Source organism: Pongo abelii, chromosome 10 (genome assembly GCF_028885655.2).
Source record: "Pongo abelii isolate AG06213 chromosome 10, NHGRI_mPonAbe1-v2.0_pri, whole genome shotgun sequence".
Taxonomy (NCBI): domain Eukaryota; kingdom Metazoa; phylum Chordata; class Mammalia; order Primates; family Hominidae; genus Pongo; species Pongo abelii.
The window spans coordinates 36,224,399-36,245,873 of NC_071995.2; the positions used below are offsets into that span (position 1 = coordinate 36,224,399).

General features: G+C 35.9%; 1 protein-coding gene across 2 annotated transcripts in view; it reads right to left on the reverse strand.

Annotated features, from left to right (window-relative positions):
• Positions 1 to 723: 723 nt before the first annotated feature.
• The window catches only part of CPNE8 (copine 8), a 256,868-nt gene continuing 236,116 nt past the window's right edge, over positions 724 to 21,475 (reverse strand). For both annotated transcript variants that reach the window (XM_002823097.4, XM_054527102.2), the window contains exons 19-20: positions 19,066 to 19,139; positions 724 to 2,450 (exon numbers count right to left, since the gene is read on the reverse strand). In XM_002823097.4, coding sequence (XP_002823143.2) covers positions 2,262 to 2,450; positions 19,066 to 19,139 — 263 coding nt within the window. In that variant the 3' untranslated portion in view covers positions 724 to 2,261. The remainder of the gene's footprint in view (positions 2,451 to 19,065; positions 19,140 to 21,475) is intronic.

Below are 21,475 nucleotides of genomic sequence, written 5' to 3' on the forward strand. Positions count from 1 at the left end.
AGTGCCCAAAGTCTCTGGGGTTCTTGAGGGCATCACTTGAAGACTGACTTCTGCAGCAGGTTTAATGACTTGAATCTATCACCCCTTCTCAATATATACCTTTCTTGTTGCTCATTACCATAAGTGTAAATATCCCTGATAACCAGTTTCTATGTACAACTATTACTATGTGTTTTACTTCATGAAGCATGTCTCTGGGATTTCCTATTGCATAGCACCTAACAGCAACTAACAAAATTTAAGTTATAACAAATATTTCCAAGATGGTAATGAGCTCTTCTCTAGTTATATAGTCTTGGATACATCACTTAATCCCTCCAATCTTGGTTTATTACATTTTTGCAATGAATACACAAGATTTACATATTTTCTAATCTTACATGTAGCATTAACATCACATAAGTTTCTGATTATCATTCTCAGCCATATAAATGATAACATTTGTAAAGAGAAATTGCTTCATTCCTGGCCATTTACTCCCACTAGGTTTGAGCAATCTATTATTTATACAAGGAATTGTACAACTTTTGTTTTCTCTGGACAGTTCAAAAAAATAACTGATGTTTGACAAGAAGAAAAGAATATTGATCTTATTTATTGGTTTTTTGGGTTGATAAATAAAGGTAAATTTAAAAATCTGTAGGTACTGGCATAAATATTTAAGATCAGTAAAGGAAATCATCAAACTATAGTCATTCATAATGAAATGTACAAAACAAATAGTTATGATTTAAAGATTTTAATACATAATTAAAAATTGACAATTGAGTATTACATAGTTATGTAACATTGATACTGTTAGATATGTGGATGTATATATTTTTCTTTCCAGTAAAATAGTTTCATGCTTATAAAAGTCACCCTAGGTCAACTTGGGACAAAGAAAACAATGTACAGTAGAAATAAACCAAGTATTAAATAGAATATACAGGTAAGGAAAAAATATTATAAAGCGGTTACATTTTTGACACACACGCACACAAATAAATACACCTTTCTATTATTTGAAGGCAATTCACAATCATTTCCAGGAATTCTGTGAGAATTTAAGGCCATTTGTTCTAAAGAAATGCTTTAATTTAGACACAACTTCACAAAACTGTAACTCTTGTAAAAACTGTACATGCAAAAACTCTTTATAATTATTTGTGGACAGGCAGGTCAGTATATAGGAGTAGGTTATTTCACAAATGTTTTGTGCACTAAGTCACATAGTTGTATATATTTAACTGGGAATTTCACAAAAGACTTCCAGCCTGTGCACCTTGTGTGGCAATGTGGAATGGTGATAACAAGAAATCCCGATCAAGAGAGCCAGTATCCCTTTGAATTAAAATATCTAGACAAGATATAATGGAATAAAAAGTTTAAAACATCTGCTACATAGTTCACAGTTAAATAGTCTTGGTTTCAGTCTTTCTAAATAGCATTATTATATAAGGATGCTACTTTTTACAAAGTATTTTCTGTGCATTTATAGATCACAATGTTTGACTTTTTATAATTTCTACTTAGTGTTACAAAATACAAACCAACTGCAGTCTAAATTTAGAACCCAAACTCCATGAAAAATGCATGTTCAACCAGGAGACACATCTGCCAGGCTTAAACTCCCATACCCAGCAAACATTGCTGAGAAATTGATTATTAAGCAGATGTAGTTTCTTAAGACAATCCAGTTACTGAAAAATAGAAAAGCATTTTTCCCTTCCCTTATTTGCAATTGTGTTTGTCCAGACAGTCATTCAAAGAGATATTGCTCTTGTGATTATAGCTATTGCAATTTAGAAGACAAAGGATTCAGTATTCAAAACTCTTATTTTTAAGAACAGTTATAAAAGTATTGAAATTTAAAAAGTAGTAACATGTAAACATTGATACAGAGACTGCTTTCCTATACACATTGCAGTCGAAGACAATATTTGAGTTAAAAACATAGTTTGTGCTTTTTCCCAACAATACATTGGAAATTAGCTGTTTCTGTTAAAAAAAAAAAAAAAAAAAGAAAGAAAGAAAGATTTAGAGAAGACATCCGTACTTTGCTTCAAGCATTTAAACAATTTTTTCTGTTGCTCATGCAACAACCATATTTACAGTTTTGGTTTAGGAAGAGATTTAATTTTGGATCCAAGAAAGCACATTAACTGCTGAAACCAAACTGAGAAAAGTATCTCATTGCCTGGTTCATTACAGAGCACCAGGCACAAAGCATTAACTCAGCAGTTCTGATTTGTAGTTGACATTAGCATTTCAGAGCGCAGTCATATTTGAGTCTGCAACACATGTGTAGGTGGGGTGTATGGGGGAGGCGCAGGTGATGGCTTGATTCCTCGGGCTCTCATATAGGAGAGAAACTGCTCAGGGATCTCAGCTAGGACGTCTTTAGCCAATCTAGCCATGCTCAGTATGTGGTTTCCACTTCTGTCAATATAATCCCTGAATGGCACAAACTAAAACAGAGACGAAAGAAAGTTATTTCACAGACTTTAGCAGGCTATGTAATAAACACAAAAAATCAACACATGTACACATTTGGTCATAGGAAAATCAGGGAATCTGAGAGTAATGGAGAGATGGATAACAATTATTACACATTTTTAAAAATATTCAATAGGCCGGGCATGGTGGCTCATGCCTGTAATCCCAGCACTTTGGGGGGCTGAGGTGGGTGGATTACCTGAGGTCAGGAGTTCAAGACCAGCCTGACCAACATGGTGAAACCCTGTCTCTACTAAAAATACAAAATTAGCTGGGTGTGGTGGCACACCTTTGTAATCCCAGCTATTCGGGAGGCTGAGGCAGGAGAAATGCTTGAGCCCAGAAGGCAGAGGTTGCAGTGAGCCGAGATCATGCCACTGAACTCCAGCCTGGCTGATAGAGCAAGACTCTGTCTCAAAAAAAAAAAAAAAAAAAATTCAATACACTACAAATAGCTATAAGTGACTAAACATATCTAATATATGCTTTATCTCAAAAGGAATGCAATCATTTTCTATGTTTTTCCTCCAATAACTCATGTCACTTAATCCTAATATGCTTCTTATGTTGCCAAATGTCTTCTGCAGTTCTATACCTAGCCTGAATCCCAACAGGATGGAGCATTTAACCTCTTTGGGGCTTGGTTTCCTGTCAAATGGAGTTAATATATGCCTAATTCAGCTTCTGATATAAAAATACTACCCAATTCTGGATAAGAAATGAGTATTACCCAATTCAGGGTAAAATATAATAGTGTACATTGTTAAAAAGTCCTAAACATATTAAAGTATTTTAATTATTTCTAAGACAAAATCGCATGGACTATGAATATAGAATTCACGCAGCTTATATTAATAGGAAGCTGAAATATTCAGTACATTGAGTTTTGCATCAGATATTGATTTTTGAGTATCTACTATTTGGGAAGACAGGAGAAAAAGATCTTGGCATAAGATTTGGGTCTATTTCTTATTGAAATATCATTCTAACAACATATATTAGGTTGGAGCAAAAAGTAATTGCAGTTTTTGCAGTAACGTGTGGTTTTGCAATGGCAAAAACCGCAATTACTTTTGCACCACCCTTAATAAAAATGATTACTATATCTTTATATATGTAATTATGTGAGAGCCCTTATCAGCTCAATACCAAATGCTCCTGTAATAGATTGCCTGATTCCATTCTCATTTGTAATGGTTACTTAAGTTAATAAACACTGTGCTGTTTGAGGGCATTAGTTCAATTTTCCCTTAGAGGCATAATGATGCTTGATGCAACTTTGAAGTGATTGGAACTGTGAATGTTGTGATAATTTAAGAGCACAGTAATTTTGGGTCTTCAGAGAAAAGGCAAAGTGAAGACATTTTAATATGTTGAACAATTTGAGTACAATATATAAAAATTTGAATTAAATCATTTTTCTCCCGGATGAAGACAAAGAACAATCCTGTCTCATGCTGTAAAATACCATTTTACATTTATTTTGAAAAATAACATGTTTGTTTTTTATTTAAAGTTATTCAATATGTGCCTCTGGAAAACAATCATTATTGGAAGGCAGCATTTAAAATGATCAGGTTGCTACAGGTAAACCAAGAAAAATTTTAAGAAATCAAAGATTAGGTATGATGCCTTTTATGCAATGAAGGTAGTCTCTTTTAAAAGAAGAGAAGAAAACTATTCCTTTCTTTTTAAAATAAGACATTACAAGGAAGCACATGTATATGACTAAAATTTTACCTTATTTGTCTTTACACCCCATTTCCAGGAGGGAAACTCAGAGCAGTTTTTAGAAATACGTATTTAAAAGGTGACATATCTTTCTCGTACTAAGGGCAAGAAAGGCAGCTTGCTAAGGGTGTGGAAAAAAAAAAAAAAACTAACAATAAATGCGATCTTCACTTCAGAAGAGAATGAGAATTAGAACTTTCGTGAAGTCTTTATTCCCTAGCTATGGACAAGACTTGACATTTTTAACAGAAAAAAAATCAAAGAGGTAAAAAAAAAAACCAAAAAAACAAATTGAGGTTAATTTTCTCTCTGAAACTATAATTAGAAAAGAGAAAATAGGAATCAACACAGGGAATAATGAGAAAATATATCTAATTGTAACTATAATTTACTTAATTCTTATTCTAGAAGGTATAATGCTTTAAATGTTAATATTTAGTAATGTTGGTATGGTCAGTATACATGCAATGGTCTTTAGACTTTTTTTTTTTGAAGAGTTTTTGTTTGTTTGTTTTTGAAAATGTATGTAGCTAATACACACATTTCGTGGAAATGTTGGCAAACAGTTGATGCTTCTCTATGGAAAGGAGAGATCTCCCCTGCTTCTTTCATCTTACCTGTACCTCAACTTTGGTCTCATATTCTTTACCTTGCTTCCACCTTATGGACATTAAACTCATTTAAGTTTTTACCTCCCTATTCTCAGAAACTTTGGAATTAGACTTCCCAGTTTCAAAGCCTGGTTCTGCTGCCTGTTGCCTGCATGATCTTGAGCAGGTTATTTTCTACTCTTTGCCTCAGTTTCTTCTTCTATAAAATAAAAACCAGATGGCTTCACAGCAAATTCCACCAAACTTTTAAATAACTAACACAAATTCTTCTCAAACTGTTTTTTAAAATTGAAGGGGGGAGCTCTCAGCAACGTGGAAAGCAACTGACCAGCAACCTAGCTTAAAGGATCCTCCATAAGAGCCACACGAGTCTGTGCACAGACCAAAGAACAGACACTGCGGGAGCCGTAAAGTATTTCCTTGGTGGTTGGGATCAAGCCTTTCAGGTCTTTTCCAAGATGGCCGAATAGGAACAGCTCTGGTCTGCAGCTCCCAGCATGATAGACGGAGAAGATGGGTGATTTCTGCATTTCCAACTGAGGTACCTGGATCATCTCACTGGGACTGGTTGGATAGTGGGTGCAGCCCACAGAGGGTGAGCCGAAGCAGTGCAGGGTGTCACCTCACCCGGGAAGTGCAAGGGGTCGGGGGATTTCCCTTTCCTAGCCAAGGGAAGCCATGACAGACTGTACCTGGAAAAAGGGGACACTCTTGCCCAAATACTGTGTTTTTCCCATGGTCTTAGCAACTGGCAGACCAGGAGATTCTCTCCTGTGCCTGGCTTGGTGGGTCCCATTCCCACGGAACCTTGCTCACTGCCAGCGCAGCAGTCTGAGATAGACCTGCGAGGCTGCAGCCTGGTGGGGGGAGGGGCGTCCACCATTGCTGAGGCTTGAGTAGGTAAACAAAGTGGCAAGGAAGCTCGAACTGGGTGGAGCCTGCTACAGCTCAACAAGGCCTACTGCCTCTATAAACTCCACCTCTGCGGGTAGGGCACAGCGGAACAAAAGGCAGCAGAAACTTCTGCAGACTTAAACATCCCTGTCTGACAGCTCTGGAGAGAGCAGTGGTTCTCCCAGCATGACATTTGAGCTCTGAGAACAGACAGACTGCTTCCTCAAGTCGGTCCCTGACCCCCATATAGCGTAACTGGGAGACATCTCCCAGTAGGGGCCGATAGACACCTCATACAGCCGGGTGCCCCTCTGGAATGAAGCTTCCAGAGGAAGGATCAGACAGCAATGTTTTCAGTTCTGCAATATTTGCTGTTCTGCAGCCTCCACTGGTGATACCCAGGAAAACAGGGTCTGGAGTGGACCCCCAGCAAACTCCAAAAGACCTGCAGCTGAGGGACCTGACTGTTAGAAGGAGAACTAACAAACAAAAAGCAGTAGCATCAACATCAATAAAAAGGACATCCACATCAAAACCCCATTTATAGGTCACCAACATCAAAGACCAAAGATAGATAAAACCACAAAGATGGAGAGAAACCAAAGCAGAAAAGCTGAAAATTCTGAAAACCAGAGCGCCGCTTCTCCACCAAAAGATCACAGCTCCTTGCCAGTAATGGAACAAAGATGGATGGAGAATGAGTTTGACGAGTTGACAGAAGTAGGCTTCAGAAGGTCGGTAATAAAAAACTTCTCCGAGTTAAAGGAGCATGCTGTAACCCATCACAAGGAAGCTAAAAACCTTGAAAAAAGGTTAGACAAATGACTAACTAGAATAAACAGTGTAGAGAAGACCTTAAATGACCTGATGGAGCTGAAAACCATGGCACGAGAACTACATGATGCATGCACAAGCTTCAATAGCTGATTCAATCAAGTGGAAGAAAGGATATCAGTGATTGAAGATCAAATTAATGAAATAAAGCAAGAAGACAAGATTAGAGAAAGAAGAGTAAAAAGAAATGAACAAAGCCTCCAAGAAATATGGGACTATGTGAAAAGACCAAATCTACGTTTGATTGGTGTACCTGAAAGTGACGGGAAAAATGGAACCAAGTTGGAAAACACTCTGCAGGATATTATCCAGGAGAACTTCCCCAACCTAGCAAGGCAGGCCAACATTCAAATTCAGGAAATACAGAGAACACCAAAAGGTACTCCTTAAGAAGAGCAACCCCAAGACATATAATTGTCAGATTCACCAAGGTTGAAATGAAGGAAAAAATGTTAAGGGCAGCCAGAGAGAAAGGTTGGGTTACCCACAAAGGGAAACCCATCAGAGTAACAGCGGATCTCTCAGCAGAAACCCTACAAGCCAGAAGAGAGTGGGGGCCAATATTCAACATTCTTAAAGAAAAGAATTTTCAATCCAGAATTTCATATCCAGCCAAACTAAGCTTCATAAGTGAAGGAGAAATAAAATCCTTTACAGGCAAGCACATGCTGAGAGATTTTGTCACCACCAGGCCTGCCTTACAAGAGCTCCTGAAGGAAACACTAAATATGGAAAGGAATAACTGGTACCAGCCACTGCAAAAACATGGCAAATTGTAAAGACCATCAATGCTATGAAGAAACTGCATCAATTAATGGGCAAAATAACCAGCTAACATAATAATGACAGGATAAAATTCACACATAAGAATATTAACCTTAAATGTAAATGGGCTAAATGCCCCAATTAAAAGACACAGACTGGCAAACTGGATAGTCAAGACCCATCAGTGTCCTGTACTCAGGAGACCAATCTCACATGCAGAGACACACATAGGCTCAAAATGAAGGGATGGAGGAAGATCTACCAAGCAAATGGAAAGAAAAAAAAAAAAAAAAAAGCAGGGATTGCAATGCTAGTCTCTGATAAAACAGACTTTAATCCAACAAAGATCAAAAAAGACAAAGAAGGCCATTACATAATGGTAAAGTGATCAATTCAACAAGAAGAACTAACTATCCTAAATATATATGCACCCAATACAGGAGCACCCAGATTCATAAAGCAAGTCCTTAGAGACCTACGAAGAGACTTAGACTCCCACACAATAATAATGGGAGACTTTAACACCCCACTGTCAATATTAGACAGATCGACAAGACAGAAGGTTAACAAGGATATACAGGAATTGAACTCAGCTCTGCACCAAGCAAAACTAATAGACATCTACAGAACTCTCTACTCCAAATCAACAGAATATACATTCTTCTCAGCACCACATCACACATATTCCAAAATTGACCACAGAGTTGGAAGTAAAGCGCTCCTCAGCAAATGTAAAAGAACAAAAATCACAACAAACTCTCTCTCAGACCACAGTGCAATCAAATTAGAACTCAGGATTAAGAAACTCACTCAAAACCACACAACTATATGGAAACTGAACAACCTGCTCAATATGCAAAAATCACAAGCATTCCTATACACCAATAACAGACAGCCAAATCATGAGTGAACTCCCATTCACAACTGCTACAAAGAGAATAAAATACTTAGGAATCCAACTTACAAGGGATGTGAAGGACCTCTTCAAGGAGAACTATAAACCACTGCTCAATGAAATAAAAGAGGACACAAATAAACAGAAGAACATTCCATGCTCATGGTTAGGAAGAATCAATATCATGAAAATGGCCATACTGCCCAAGGCAATTTATAGATTCAATGCCATCCCCATCAAGCTACCAATGACTTTCTTCACAGAAATGGAAAAAACTACTTTAAAGTTCCTATGCAACCAAAAAAGAGCCCACATTGCCAAGACAATCCTAAGCAAAAAGAACAAAACTGGAGGCATCCTGCTACCTGACTTCAAACTATACTACAAGGCTACAGTAACCAAAACAGCATGGTACTGGTACCAAAACACAGATATGGACCAACGGAACAGAACAGAGGCCTCAGAAATAACACCATACATCTACAACCATCTGATCTTTGACAAACCTGACAAAAACAAGCAATGGGGAAAGGATTCCCTATTGAATAAATGGTGCTGGGAAAACTGGCTAGCCATATGTAGAAAGCTGAAACAGGATCCTTTCCTTACACCTTATACAAAAATTAATTCAGGATGGATTAAAGACTTAAATCTTAGACCTAAAACCATAAAATCCCTAGAAGAAAACCTAGGCAATACCATTCAGGACATCGGCATACATAAAGACTTCATGACTAAAACACCAAAAGCAATGGCAACACAAGCCAAAATAGACAAATGGGATCTAATTAAACTAAAGAGCTTCTGTACAGCAAAAGAAACTACCATCAGAGTGAACAGGCAGACAACAGAATGGGAGAAAATTTTTGCAATCTACCCATCGGACAAAGGGCTAATATCCAGAATCTACAAAGCACTTAAACAAATTTGTAAGAAGAAAACAAAGCACCCCATCAAAAAGTGGGCAAAGTATATGAACAGATACTCTCAAAAGACATTTATGCAGCCAACAGACACAGGAAAAAATGCTAATCATTACTGGTCATCAGAGAAATGCCAATCAAAACCACAATGAGATACCATCTCACACCAGTTAGAATGGCAGTCATTAAAAAGTCAGGAAACAACAGATGCTGGAGAGGATGTAGAGAAATAAGAATGTTTTTACACTGTTTGTGGGAGTGTAAATTAGTTCAACTATTGTGGAACACACTGTGGCGATTCCTCAAGGATCTAGAACTAGAAATACCATTTGACCCAGCCATCCCATTACTGGGTAGATACTCAGAGGATTATAAATCATGCTACTATAAAGACACATGCACACGTATATTTATTGTGGCACTATTCACAATAGCAAAGACTTGGAACCAACCCAAATGTCCATCAATGATAGATTGGATTAAAAAAATGTGGCACATATATACAATGGAACACTATGCAACCATAAAAAAGGATGAGTTCATGTCCTTTGCAGGGACATGGATGAAGCTGGAAACCATCATTCTGAGCAAACTATCACAAGGACAGAAAACCAAACACCGCATATTCTCACTCATAGGTGGGAATTGAACAATGAGAACACTTGGACACAGGGTGGGGAACATCACACACTGGGGCCTGTTGGGGGTGGGGGACTCAGGGAGTGAGAGCATTAGGAGAAATATCCAATGTAAATGATGAGTTGATGGGTGCAGCAAACCAACATGGCACATATATACCTATGTAACAAACCTGCACGTTGTACCCTAGAACTTAAAGTATAATAAAAATAAATAAATAAATAAAATTGAAGGGGAATGAATTCTTCCAAATGTATTCCACAAGGCCAGAACTACCCTGATACCAAAACCAGACAAGGACACAACAACAACAAAAATCTACAGGTTAACATTCCTGATGAACATAGACGCAAACATCTTCAACGAAATACTAGCAAACAAAATACAACACACATCAAAAAGATTATACACCATGATCTGAGGAATGCAAGGATGGTTCAATGTGTGCAAATCAATAAATGAGATACATCATATAAACAGAATGGAAGCAAAAAAAAAAACACATGATCTCGATAGATGCAGAAAAAGCATTTGATAAAATACAACATCCCTTCAGGATAAAAATTGTCTGTAAATTAGGTATAGAAGAAACATACCTCAACACAGTAAAGGCCAATATGACAAACCCACAGCTAATATCATAGTGAATGGAAAACGTTGAAAACTTTTCCTCAAAGAACTCGAATAAGAGAAAGATGCCCATTTTCACCACCCTTATTCAACATGGCACTGGAAGTCCTAGCCAGAGAAATTAGGCAACAGAAAGAAATGAACAGAATCCAGATTGGAAAGCAAGAGATTAAGTTATCCCTGTTTGAAGCTGACATGATCTTATATATGGAAAACCCTGAGAATACCACAATACAACTGTCAGAACTAATAAGTGAATTCAGAAAAGTCATAAGATACAAAATCAACATACAACAATCAGTGGCATTGCTTTATACCAATGGCAAACTAGCTGAAAAAGAAATCAAGAAAGCAATCTCATTTATAATAGCCAAAAAAACTAGAAATAAGTTTAATCAAAGAGGTGAAAGATCTCTACAATAAAAACTATAAACCACTGATGAAAGAAATTTAAGAAGACACAAAAATAAAAATCTCATGTTCATGGATTGGAATAATTAATATTGTTAAAGTGACCATACTACCCAAAGCAATCTACAGATTTAAAGTAATACCTGTCAAAATACCAAGACATTCTTTACAGAAATAGAAAAACACAATCCTGAAATTTGTTTGGAGCCACATAAGACTCCAAATAGCCAAAGCAATTCTGAACCACAAGAAGAAAGCTGAAGGTATCACATTACCTGACTTCAAAATATATTACACAGCCATACAAACCAAAACAGGAAGGCACTGGCATAAAAACAGACACATAGACCAATGGAACAGAATAGAGAACGCAAAAATAAATTCACATTTTTACAGCCAACTGATTTTTGACAAATGCATCAAGAACATACACTGGGGAGAGAACACCCTTTTCATTAAATGGTACTGGGATAACTGGATATCCATATGCAGAAGAATGAAACTACACCCTTATCTATCACCATAAAAAAAATCAACTCAAAATGGGTTAAAGACTTAAATGTAAGATCCTAAACTATGAAACTGCTAGAAAGAAACCACCAGGGAAATGCATCAGGACATGAGTAGGCAAAAATTGTATGAATAAGGCCTCCAAAAACTTAGGCAACAAAAGTAAAACTAGACAAATGGTATTATATTAAGCTAAAATCTTCTCAACAGCAAAGGAAGTAATCAAGAGAGTGAGGAGACAACCTTTTATTCATCTAATAAAGGATTAATATCCAGAATATACAATGAATTCAAACAATAGCAAAACAAAAAACAAAAACAAAAAAAACAAAAAACAAAAATAAACCAAAAACACCCCACAAAGAATCTGATTTTAAAATGGACAAGTGACCTAAATAGATATTTCTCAAAAGAAGGCACACAAATCGCCAAAAATAAATGAGAAAATGCTGAAAAATCACTATTTATCAGGGAAATGCAAATCAAAAACACAATGAGATATCATCTCATCCCAGTTAGAATGGCTATTACCAAAAAGACAAAAATGTCAAGTATTGATAAGGATGTAGAGAAAAGGGAACTCATACATTGTTGGTGGGAATGTAAATTATTACAACCATTATGGAAAATAGAACTACCATATGCTTCAGCAATCCCACTACTGGGTATTTATCCAAATGAAAGGAAATCAGTATGTCAAATAAATAGCTGCATTGCCATGTTTATTGCAGTATTATTCACAATAGCCAGGATATGACATTGACCTAAGTCCATTCATTAACAGAGGAATGGATAAGGAAAGTGTAGCATATGTACACAATGAAATACTATTCCACCATAAAAAATGAAATTCTGTCACTTGTGGCAGCATGGATGACCCCGGAGGACACTATGTTGACTGAAATAAGCCAGGCACAGAAAAATAAATATCACATGTTCTCCCTCATATGTGTAAGCTAAAAAAGTTGATCTCATAGAAATAGAGAGTAGAATAGTGGTTACTATAGGCTGGGAACGATAGGTGGGGAAAGAGGGGTAAGGAGACTGTGGTTAATGGATACAAAATTACGGCTAGATAGCAGGAATAAATTCTGTTGTTCTCTAGCACTGTAGGGTTACCGTAGTTAATGATTATTTATTGAATATTTTCGAATAGCTAGAAGACAGAATTTTGAATGTCCTCAACACAAAAAAATAAATGTCTGACATATGGGTATGCTATCCCTGATAGAATAATTATACATTGCATACATGTAATGAAATATCACACTGTACCCTATAAATATGTATAATTATGTCAATAATAAAATAAAAAGGATAATTACAGAATACCTATTTCATTGTTTTGTATTAAATAAGTTAAAACTTAAAGCACTTAAACAGTAACAGTTCAATTTGTAATATGTATCATATATGAAAGCCATCATTATCATAATTACTATTTCTATTCGTTAACTTACACATTTATATAGTCAATATAAAGCAATTTGTTAATAGTTTTCAATTTATATTCATATCAAACATTAAATATAAGGAAGATTATTATTAATTTTATCTTTCAAATTTGAGTACAGTATCAGTTATACAGTAACTCCTGGACTTTTCAAATTTTAAAACACTGTTGTTTCACCTTTTCAGCAAGTCCTACAGGATATGCGGATGTTTTTTAATTGAGGTAAATTGAATTTCACTTTTAAGAATTTTATGACACTGTGGAACATAAAAGCTAAGGCTCATAATCATCACTGGTTTTACAATACACACAGTTCTACTCTTCTTTAAAACATGTTTATAAATAACAGGTAAAAAAGAAATCCTCAGTTTCAACCTAGGATGGGAATATACATCACATTTAGCTTAGGTTTGTTAGGTGAGCACAGAGTCTGATATTCCATTTGGACATTAGGGGGCACTGCCCACAGGTTGAAAACCACTGTCATAGGAAGTCACTGTTATCAAACAGGAGTATCCTTCATCTCACACTTATATTTGGAGTAGGATTAAAAAAAAGTCACTAGCCTAAACTAAACCTTTTCCAAGGGAACATTTATTTCTTCAGTCATCTCACAAGGTGGTACTTTATAAATGAGAAAAAAGACAAGTGACTTCAGAAATTTCCTTTACCTCTTATTTCAAATCTTAAAATTTTCATGACAAAATTGCCCTCTTTCTTAGAAGATTGCTCATATCCTTTTATATTTACAGGTTTCCGCTCAACTTCTTAGGCTACTCTGTTTATTACCTCTATTAGTCCCTCATTTCTGATCCCTGTACCTGAGAACCTTTTGTCCAAAATAATTCCCACACATTTGTGAATGCATGTTGACCACATGGTAATTTAGACCCTTATAATATTTAGTTTAGAAGAATAAATTTTTACTTTGCATTAATTTATCACATTCATATAAAGAATACCAATAAATGCATTTTATTCTATAGGAAGTGTGGTATACTTGTTACTCTACATCTTTTTTCAGCACCCACCAGTGTAGGGAAAATGTTCCACATGACTGCTCTAGCTGCTTGCTTTGCCTATTCGTAAAAACAAGTTTGAATTCATTGGGCAAATGGGCTTTTAGTTGCTGCTCTGCTCAGTTTTGCTTTATTGTTCCTACTGTGCAGAGCTCCATTAGTGATTTTCAAGTCTAAGCCCTCAAGGTTATTATTCTCTTTTTAATGGAAAATATGATTTAAATATAATTTTTAAGGAAATGATAAGCTGGCCAGCAGCTACATGCAGCCAGGGTGAATGGCACTGCATTATACACAACGGCCAATCCACAGCATAAACAAACAAATAGAAAGCCCTTATGTATATTGACTTACGACAAGGTAGTAAGTTTTACTTGTGATTAAGTCTCATTGCCTCAATATTTAATTTCATATCACTATAGTAGAAACAGTAAGCAGGATGGTTATTATTCTAAAACTTAAGTAACTTATTTTCTTATGTTAGGGCACAGCTACTATGAAATGATGACAAAAAAATGCCTTCCTACTGGACTGCGCCAATGTACTGTACTGATAATAACGCATTTATTGAGCAACTGGTAGTTGGGAGGTCTTCTGCTAGGAGATTTAGCACAATATGTCATTTAATATTCACAAATATCTTATATACTTTTAATGCACATAAGAGGAAACTGAAACTTAGAAAGTTTAACTTATCCAGGATCAGCTCTGAGTATATCAGAATCACTACTTGAACTCAAATGGATCTGACTTGAATTGATTAGCCACTTCAGTAATACAAAAAGGGTAACAGATCTTAATAATTTTCATTAAAATTTTGTCTTTTAGGACAGTGTATTATAATAGGAGTAACACAGGTTTTAGAACCAGAACACTCTTGGAAATCTGGATCTACCAACTTATGACCTAAATAACTTTCCAAAAGTTGTTTAGCTTTTGATCTGGGGCTGGCATCAGTTTTCTTATCTGTAAATAACTATGAGACAAACAATGATCGGTATTTTTAGGAAGATATAAAGTAATATGGGGACAAAGTGAAAATTCATCCAGGTGTGGCGAGTGAGGTCTTTGGAGAGGGCTATGTGACAGGCTATACGCTGAGAAATTTGAAAGTATAGGATTTCAGTCAGCACAGATGAGGAGGAAGAGTATTCCAGGTAAAATGACAAGTGAAAATAAAAGCAAGAACCATGGAAATGTACGATGTGAAGTTAGTTTATTAAGATAAAGTACAGTGTGTTTGTCTGTTTCTGTGTGTATTTAGCTAAAGAAGAGCCTGAAGTCAGGTCATGGAGAATCTTAAATGCCATGTTTAGGTGTTAGAATCAAAATTATACAGAACACATGTTAAGAATTTTAGAATCAGGCATTTTAGGATTAAATCCTGGTCCACTTCTCATTAGCTGGGTGACTGTGGACAAGAGGAATTGAGCTAGCTTCATGTCCTTTTTTGTAAAATGTAATGATCAAAGTACCTGTCACATAAAGTTAATTAAGGACTGAGTGATTTAATTCTATAACTCTTAGCCTGCCTAGCACATGAAACACTTAATAAAGGGTTAAATATCGTTATACAAAAAGGAAGGAATTTAATATTTACTATACTAATAAAACCCCATCTACTACCCCCAATTTTCTGCTGAACCTCAGCTACATACTATTATTTGCCATCTTAGGGTTTTCTTTGTCCACTTGAGAAATCTGGAATTTCGATTGTGTTGTGTATATAAACTGGATTCGCTTCAAACAGTGAGAAATGGAAAGCAGAGAAAAGGTAAGACAGCCTAAATAGACCCTATTATCTGATAATATTTTAGAGAATTGGTTTATAATATTTTCTGACCATGGGAAGATTGAAAATATTATCCTGCATGTACACTTGCAACCCCACTATTCTAAATATTCAAGAGTGTTTCTCTCCTTTAAAATAATTTGCTTTAAAAACTTTTTATTGACTGCTAGAACCTGGAAAACTCTGATGGTGGAAGGTTTAGCCTTATTCAAGGTGAGAGAGGAGGTGCCAATTCTTTTACACAATGGGAATATGTAAAGTACCAACCACCATGTAGAAACTTCTCTATGAAAGTAGAAATGAGTACATTAAATCTCTAACTCAATGCAGGAATGTAAGTCAAGAAGTCACTGTCATTCAGGGTGCTACTAATTTCCTAGGGACATTTTAATTTCTTGTTCAGTAAATGTTAAGACCTCACTACTCTTCAGTTCAACTTTACGTGGCAGAATCCCTTGAGTGTTCACCTGTATCCCCAGGTGTGTTCAAAATCTTTGGGATCCCAATGTTACTTTATGGTGATAGGCTGCTCTCAAGGATTCTGACTTTTTTTTTTTTTCTTTCATTTTTGAGATAGAGTTTCGCTCTTGTTGTCCAGGCTGGAGTGCAATGGTATGATCTTGGTTCACTGCAATCTCCACTTCCTGGGTTCAAGCAATTCCCTTGCCTCAGCCTCCCGAGTAGCTGAGATTACAGGCGCCTGCCACCACACCCAGGTAATTTTTTGTATTTTTAGTAGAGACGGGGTTTCACTATGTTGGCCAGGCGGGTCTTGAACTCCTGACCTCAGGTGATCCTCCCGCCTTGGCCTCCCAAAGTGCTGGGATTACAGGCGTGAGCCACTGTGCCTGGTTGGATTCTGACTTTCAAGAAGCAAAAACTTATATAATTATACTAATATACACCTATGCTATTGGTAAGTAACAAAGTATTTTATGTCTGTTACTTCCTTTGAGACTCACAACATCATGGGAGGAGCAAAGATGAAAGAATTTGGAGTCTATAGATAATGAAACAAAGATAGAGAAATTTTTTTACTTGTTCAAGACCAGAGTGACAAAATAATTATAGTTTCATAGATCATCGGTGTCCTACCTCAATATTCTGTTCAATGTAGTATATCTATTGATTGATTAGTTTCGTGATCAAGGACAATTTTTATTAATGCAAATAGGTTGTCACAAACATAACCTATTGGCCTTCTGAAAGGAAACCTTAATGATGTGAATAATCTTAGCTATTTCCTAATGAAGAAAGTAATACCAAGCTTCTCTTAAGCATCATTTAAATAGAACTATGAGATATGAGGTTGCCTCTGCTAACTTGGTAAAAATGCATTAGAACGGCAACATAACATTCTAAAGACTTCAAATTCATACTTCCATGCAGTCATTCGATTTTTCGGAAACTGAACAAATATTCTAGAGAGCTTTTAAATAAAGTGTAATTACTTAGACCTACAATTATGCTAATGAGGTTAAGGTGAATAATCATGTGTCTAATTGTGAAAAAAACACACAATGGGCCGGGCACGGTGGCTCACGCCTATAATCCCAGCACTTTGGGAGGCCGAGGTGGGCGGATCACAAGGTCAGGAGATCGAGACCATTCTGGCTCACACAGTGAAAACCCGTCTCTACTAAAAAAATACAAAAAAAAAATTAGCCGGGCATGGTGGCAGGCACCTGTAGTCCCAGCTACTCGGGAGGCTGAGGCAGGAGAATGACGTTAACCCAGGAGACGGAGCTTGCAGTGAGCCAAGATCACACCACTGCACTCCAGCCTGGGCAACAGAGCGAGACTCTACCTCAAAAAAAAAAAAAAAAAAAACACACACACACGCATAATGAGCTTCTTAAGCAAATGATCATATCACCAGGTTCTTTTTCCCAGCTGCTCTTAACCTAATCATTTATGTGAGTGTGATTTTTACTGTATCAAGTACTTTAGGTTGAAAAGCTTACATCATATTCAATTATCTTTTTTAAAAAACTATTTTACAGAAGTTTTTATTTTAAAATTTAATTTTGCTGACTAACGAAGAATAATTATTTTTGATCTTTATCAACGTTACTCTTTATATTATCATACTAACAGATTACTTTATATTATTACTTCCTCAAATTATTTCAAGTATTTTTTGTTGTTCTTTTGTCTAAGAGTTCTATTTCAGGAATGTATTTTATATGCATTATCTCATTTAATCTTCACAATTCTATTTATCCCCCAAAACACTGAAATCTAGAAAGCTTATCCAAGTTATCATACTAGAAAAGTCAGAATTTGAACCAAATTCTGTATGATCCCTGATAAAGCAGGAGCACAGTCATCTTGGACAAACAGGGCCACTTTAAGTTCCAGCTCCCTTTCTAGCCTCATGCATTTTAAGGAAATTACTTCTCTTCTAACTACAAGCAGCCACAAAGAGCAGACAGTAAAACACAGATAAGACAGCTTGGGCACAGAGGGAGGTGGGAGGGAAAGTCTCTTAGGTAACTGCCAAACTTTACCCTTATACAAGGGGCCCAGTAAAACAGTAGGCCTTCGTAAGCATATTCCTTTCCCTTCATGTGTGCTAAGATAGGGAAGCCAAAAGCAGACTCGGGGGATACGCCTGCAGTTGCAGAAAGATGTATGGGAACAGACACACAACTCTCCCTCCCAGATAAGCACAACAAAAAGACACAGAAGCAGTACAAGCCTCTGATAAACTCTTCCACCCAGAATCCTTAAAAACTCTTGGTCTGTAAGAGAGTGCAGTTTCCGATCTAATTCAGTCAAAAGTCCCTCCCAGGCTTGAAAACCTGTTGACTGTCGAGCCACCCTTTGTGTTTCTCTCCTCTTTCTTTAATTCTTACGATCACAAATTATTTTCTATTAATGACTGTATTATGGGTGAATATATATGTTACTATTTAGGAAATAATATTAAAGTTCATTGTTTGCTCCCTTAAAATTTTGATACCATGTGCTTAAATGGTACTGAGACCTTTTCTTATCCAAAAAGATATACTTCACAGCTTTTTTTCTGACATCCTAAAAACATGGAAATTTTATGCAACTGTTTAGTTGAATTAACACCTTGCTTTCAATTATAAATTTGAACTACATTTAATTACTGACTGTTTATATTCACTTCCAGAGTAATAGGCTTTACTTAAGTATTTTTCTTAATTCTAGCCTTTTCTATATGTAGATGTAATTTTTTAATATATGACATATTTTAGGATCTATTTCCCTATTTTTTCTAACCATAATGTATGAGGGAAGCATGAAAATACATACAAAGTTTTTGGTATATTTTTACTAAATTTATTTACTTGGAGTACCTACCAGATTAAAATATATTTAGTTTTTGTTGAGACTAATAAATAGAAAAGCATCATTAAAAAGTCTGTTATATTTCTAGCTTCTAATCTTATTAAAGATCCCAGTGATATTTTCTAGCAATAGTAAAGTAGGAAAAGGTTTATTTCTTACCTGCACAATGTCTCTTTCAGCGTATTTTCCTCTAGAGGAGACTCTTACATCATCTCCATCCAATTCGATCATTGCTTTAAGAGAAAATATGATCATTTATTCAGTACATTTTAGCCAAATACTAAAACAATGTGGACAATAAGGAAATCAAGATGTATGAGGTAGCAAAATGTGCTATGAAAAGACAGAAAGCATGTTGATCCCTTCATGTCTTCACTCATTTCTCACACAAAACTTGACTGAGTGTGTATTTTACAGACAAAGAAAGTGAAACAAGATCCTGTGTGACTCTTTGAAAGGTGAGCAGAGCCAGGCTCTGGGTCTATCTCTTTGTAGACCCTGTGAAACTGTCTCTGGGTCTATCTCTCCATTCTACCAGTTCTAAACTTTGGGTTATATGGTTGCATGACTGATTGAGCAAGTGATGTTAATCCATCAAATTTTAATTTTTCTTTCTAATTTAAGAAGCTTGGCCTTAATCATCTTAGAATTGTCAATTACAAGTTGAACTTTATTTTCATTGAAACTACAGCAAAGCCATACACATACACTGCCTGATTTTTACTTTACAAATAGATTTAAAAACAGAGGCATTTTCTCTGCTCTTATACTGATTGGATAAAGTATGATTTTTCTGAAGTACAATTTTTTTGTTGATTAAGAAATAATTTTGACATTTCCTAGATCAGCTGGTATTTGGAAATGCTGGGATATAATGGGACATCTGGTGATACACTAATGCCATGCTGCAATTAAGAACATTTTCTATGGTTTATTAAGTTTTCAGTGAGAATTCTCTAAATAATTAATTACATGAGGAATGCTAATTTGTGCTTAAAGTATAATTCTATTACTGATAATTCATTTTGTATACACATGACATTCACCAGACTCCAGGGAGCCACTTACAATTATAATTTTGGCCTCATCACCCATCTCCCCGGCCCCAATACTGCTCAGTCAGCATACAATCCTCACTTCTTTACTCTTTTCTTCAGTGCTTAGATAATATATTTGGGTTAAAAACATTGTTTTCAATTTTACCTGTCTACACATGTTCATGAGTCAATGCTTGGGCTGAAATGCTGCTAGTATACATAATTAACAGAGAGCTACTGTTCAATAATTTGTCAAGGTGTATAATATATATCATAATTATATAAAATCTGTATATTACCAATAATAAGATAATTATCTCAATGCAGAAGACATTTTTTAATCTCCCTTACTTCTTGGATATGTAAATATAACTCATTATGTTCAAATACTTTCAGTAATTAATTCTTTTTATATCTAAATTTGCTTTTACAATTTTCACATGACTTTGGGACATAAATATGCACCAATGGTAACATTCAGTGGTCACAAACACTTCTCCATTATTCTCTAATATGTTAATAATTTACAACGATTACCCTATACTCATGCTAAAATAGGAAACAAGGATTAGATGATAATCTAGGTCTCACTTTCCACAATCTTCTACAATCCCCATTGGTCTTTGTGTTTCATTCCAATTAATGAAGAAAAGGACAGTCATTTAGGCAATACTGTATTAGCATGAGGTCGTATAAAATATCTCCCACTTTTCAGCATGTCTGGTTTAAAACACTGTAGACAGCAAGAAGTGGAGGCTGTGCTTTTGAGAGCAAGAAGAGAGATGGTGTGTAAGTGGTGGAGGGGTCAGGCCTACTCTTCAGGTGTGCAGACCATCTGGTCCTCAAGCAGGTGGAGATTATGAACCCCAGTCTCCCACCATTACCTCTTCCTGGAAAGGTGTGTGAGACAGATCTGCATTTCTTTCTAGCCATGGGAGACACAATGAAGTTAGAAACCTTTTTATTGATCCCCTTCGTCTAACTCGAATCAAAGCAGATAGCAAGATGCTGTTTTAATTTGACTTTTTGGCTGCCTTTTAAGTATAAAGAAATCTTGCTTTGAGAAATCTTTCTTTATAATAAAGGTTCTTTTTTAGTAGTGAAAAAGAGTCACTGGAGGAATTTATGTAGATAGTTTTAAAATTGTCTTATCAAAATACAGAGTTAAATTTAAATACTCAATCTAATAGTTTATTCTTATTTCCTCTACCTTCAAAGGACAGATGGCAAAATATTGTATTTCTTGCCCATGCAAACAATGTCTTTCAGGTTAAAAAATGTGTAGATGTTGGACTTATGTGGTTAGCTGATGAAATCTGTGATATGGTTTGGCTCTGTGTCCCCACCCAAATCTCATCTAAAATTGTAATTCCCATGTGTTGAGGGAGGGACCTGTAATCCCCACATGTAGAGGGAGGGAAGTGACTGGATTATGGGGGTGGTTCCCCCATGCTGTTCTCGTGATAGTGAGTGAATTCTCACGAGATCTTATGGTTTTATAAACAGCCCTCTTTCCTGCCCTCTCACATGCT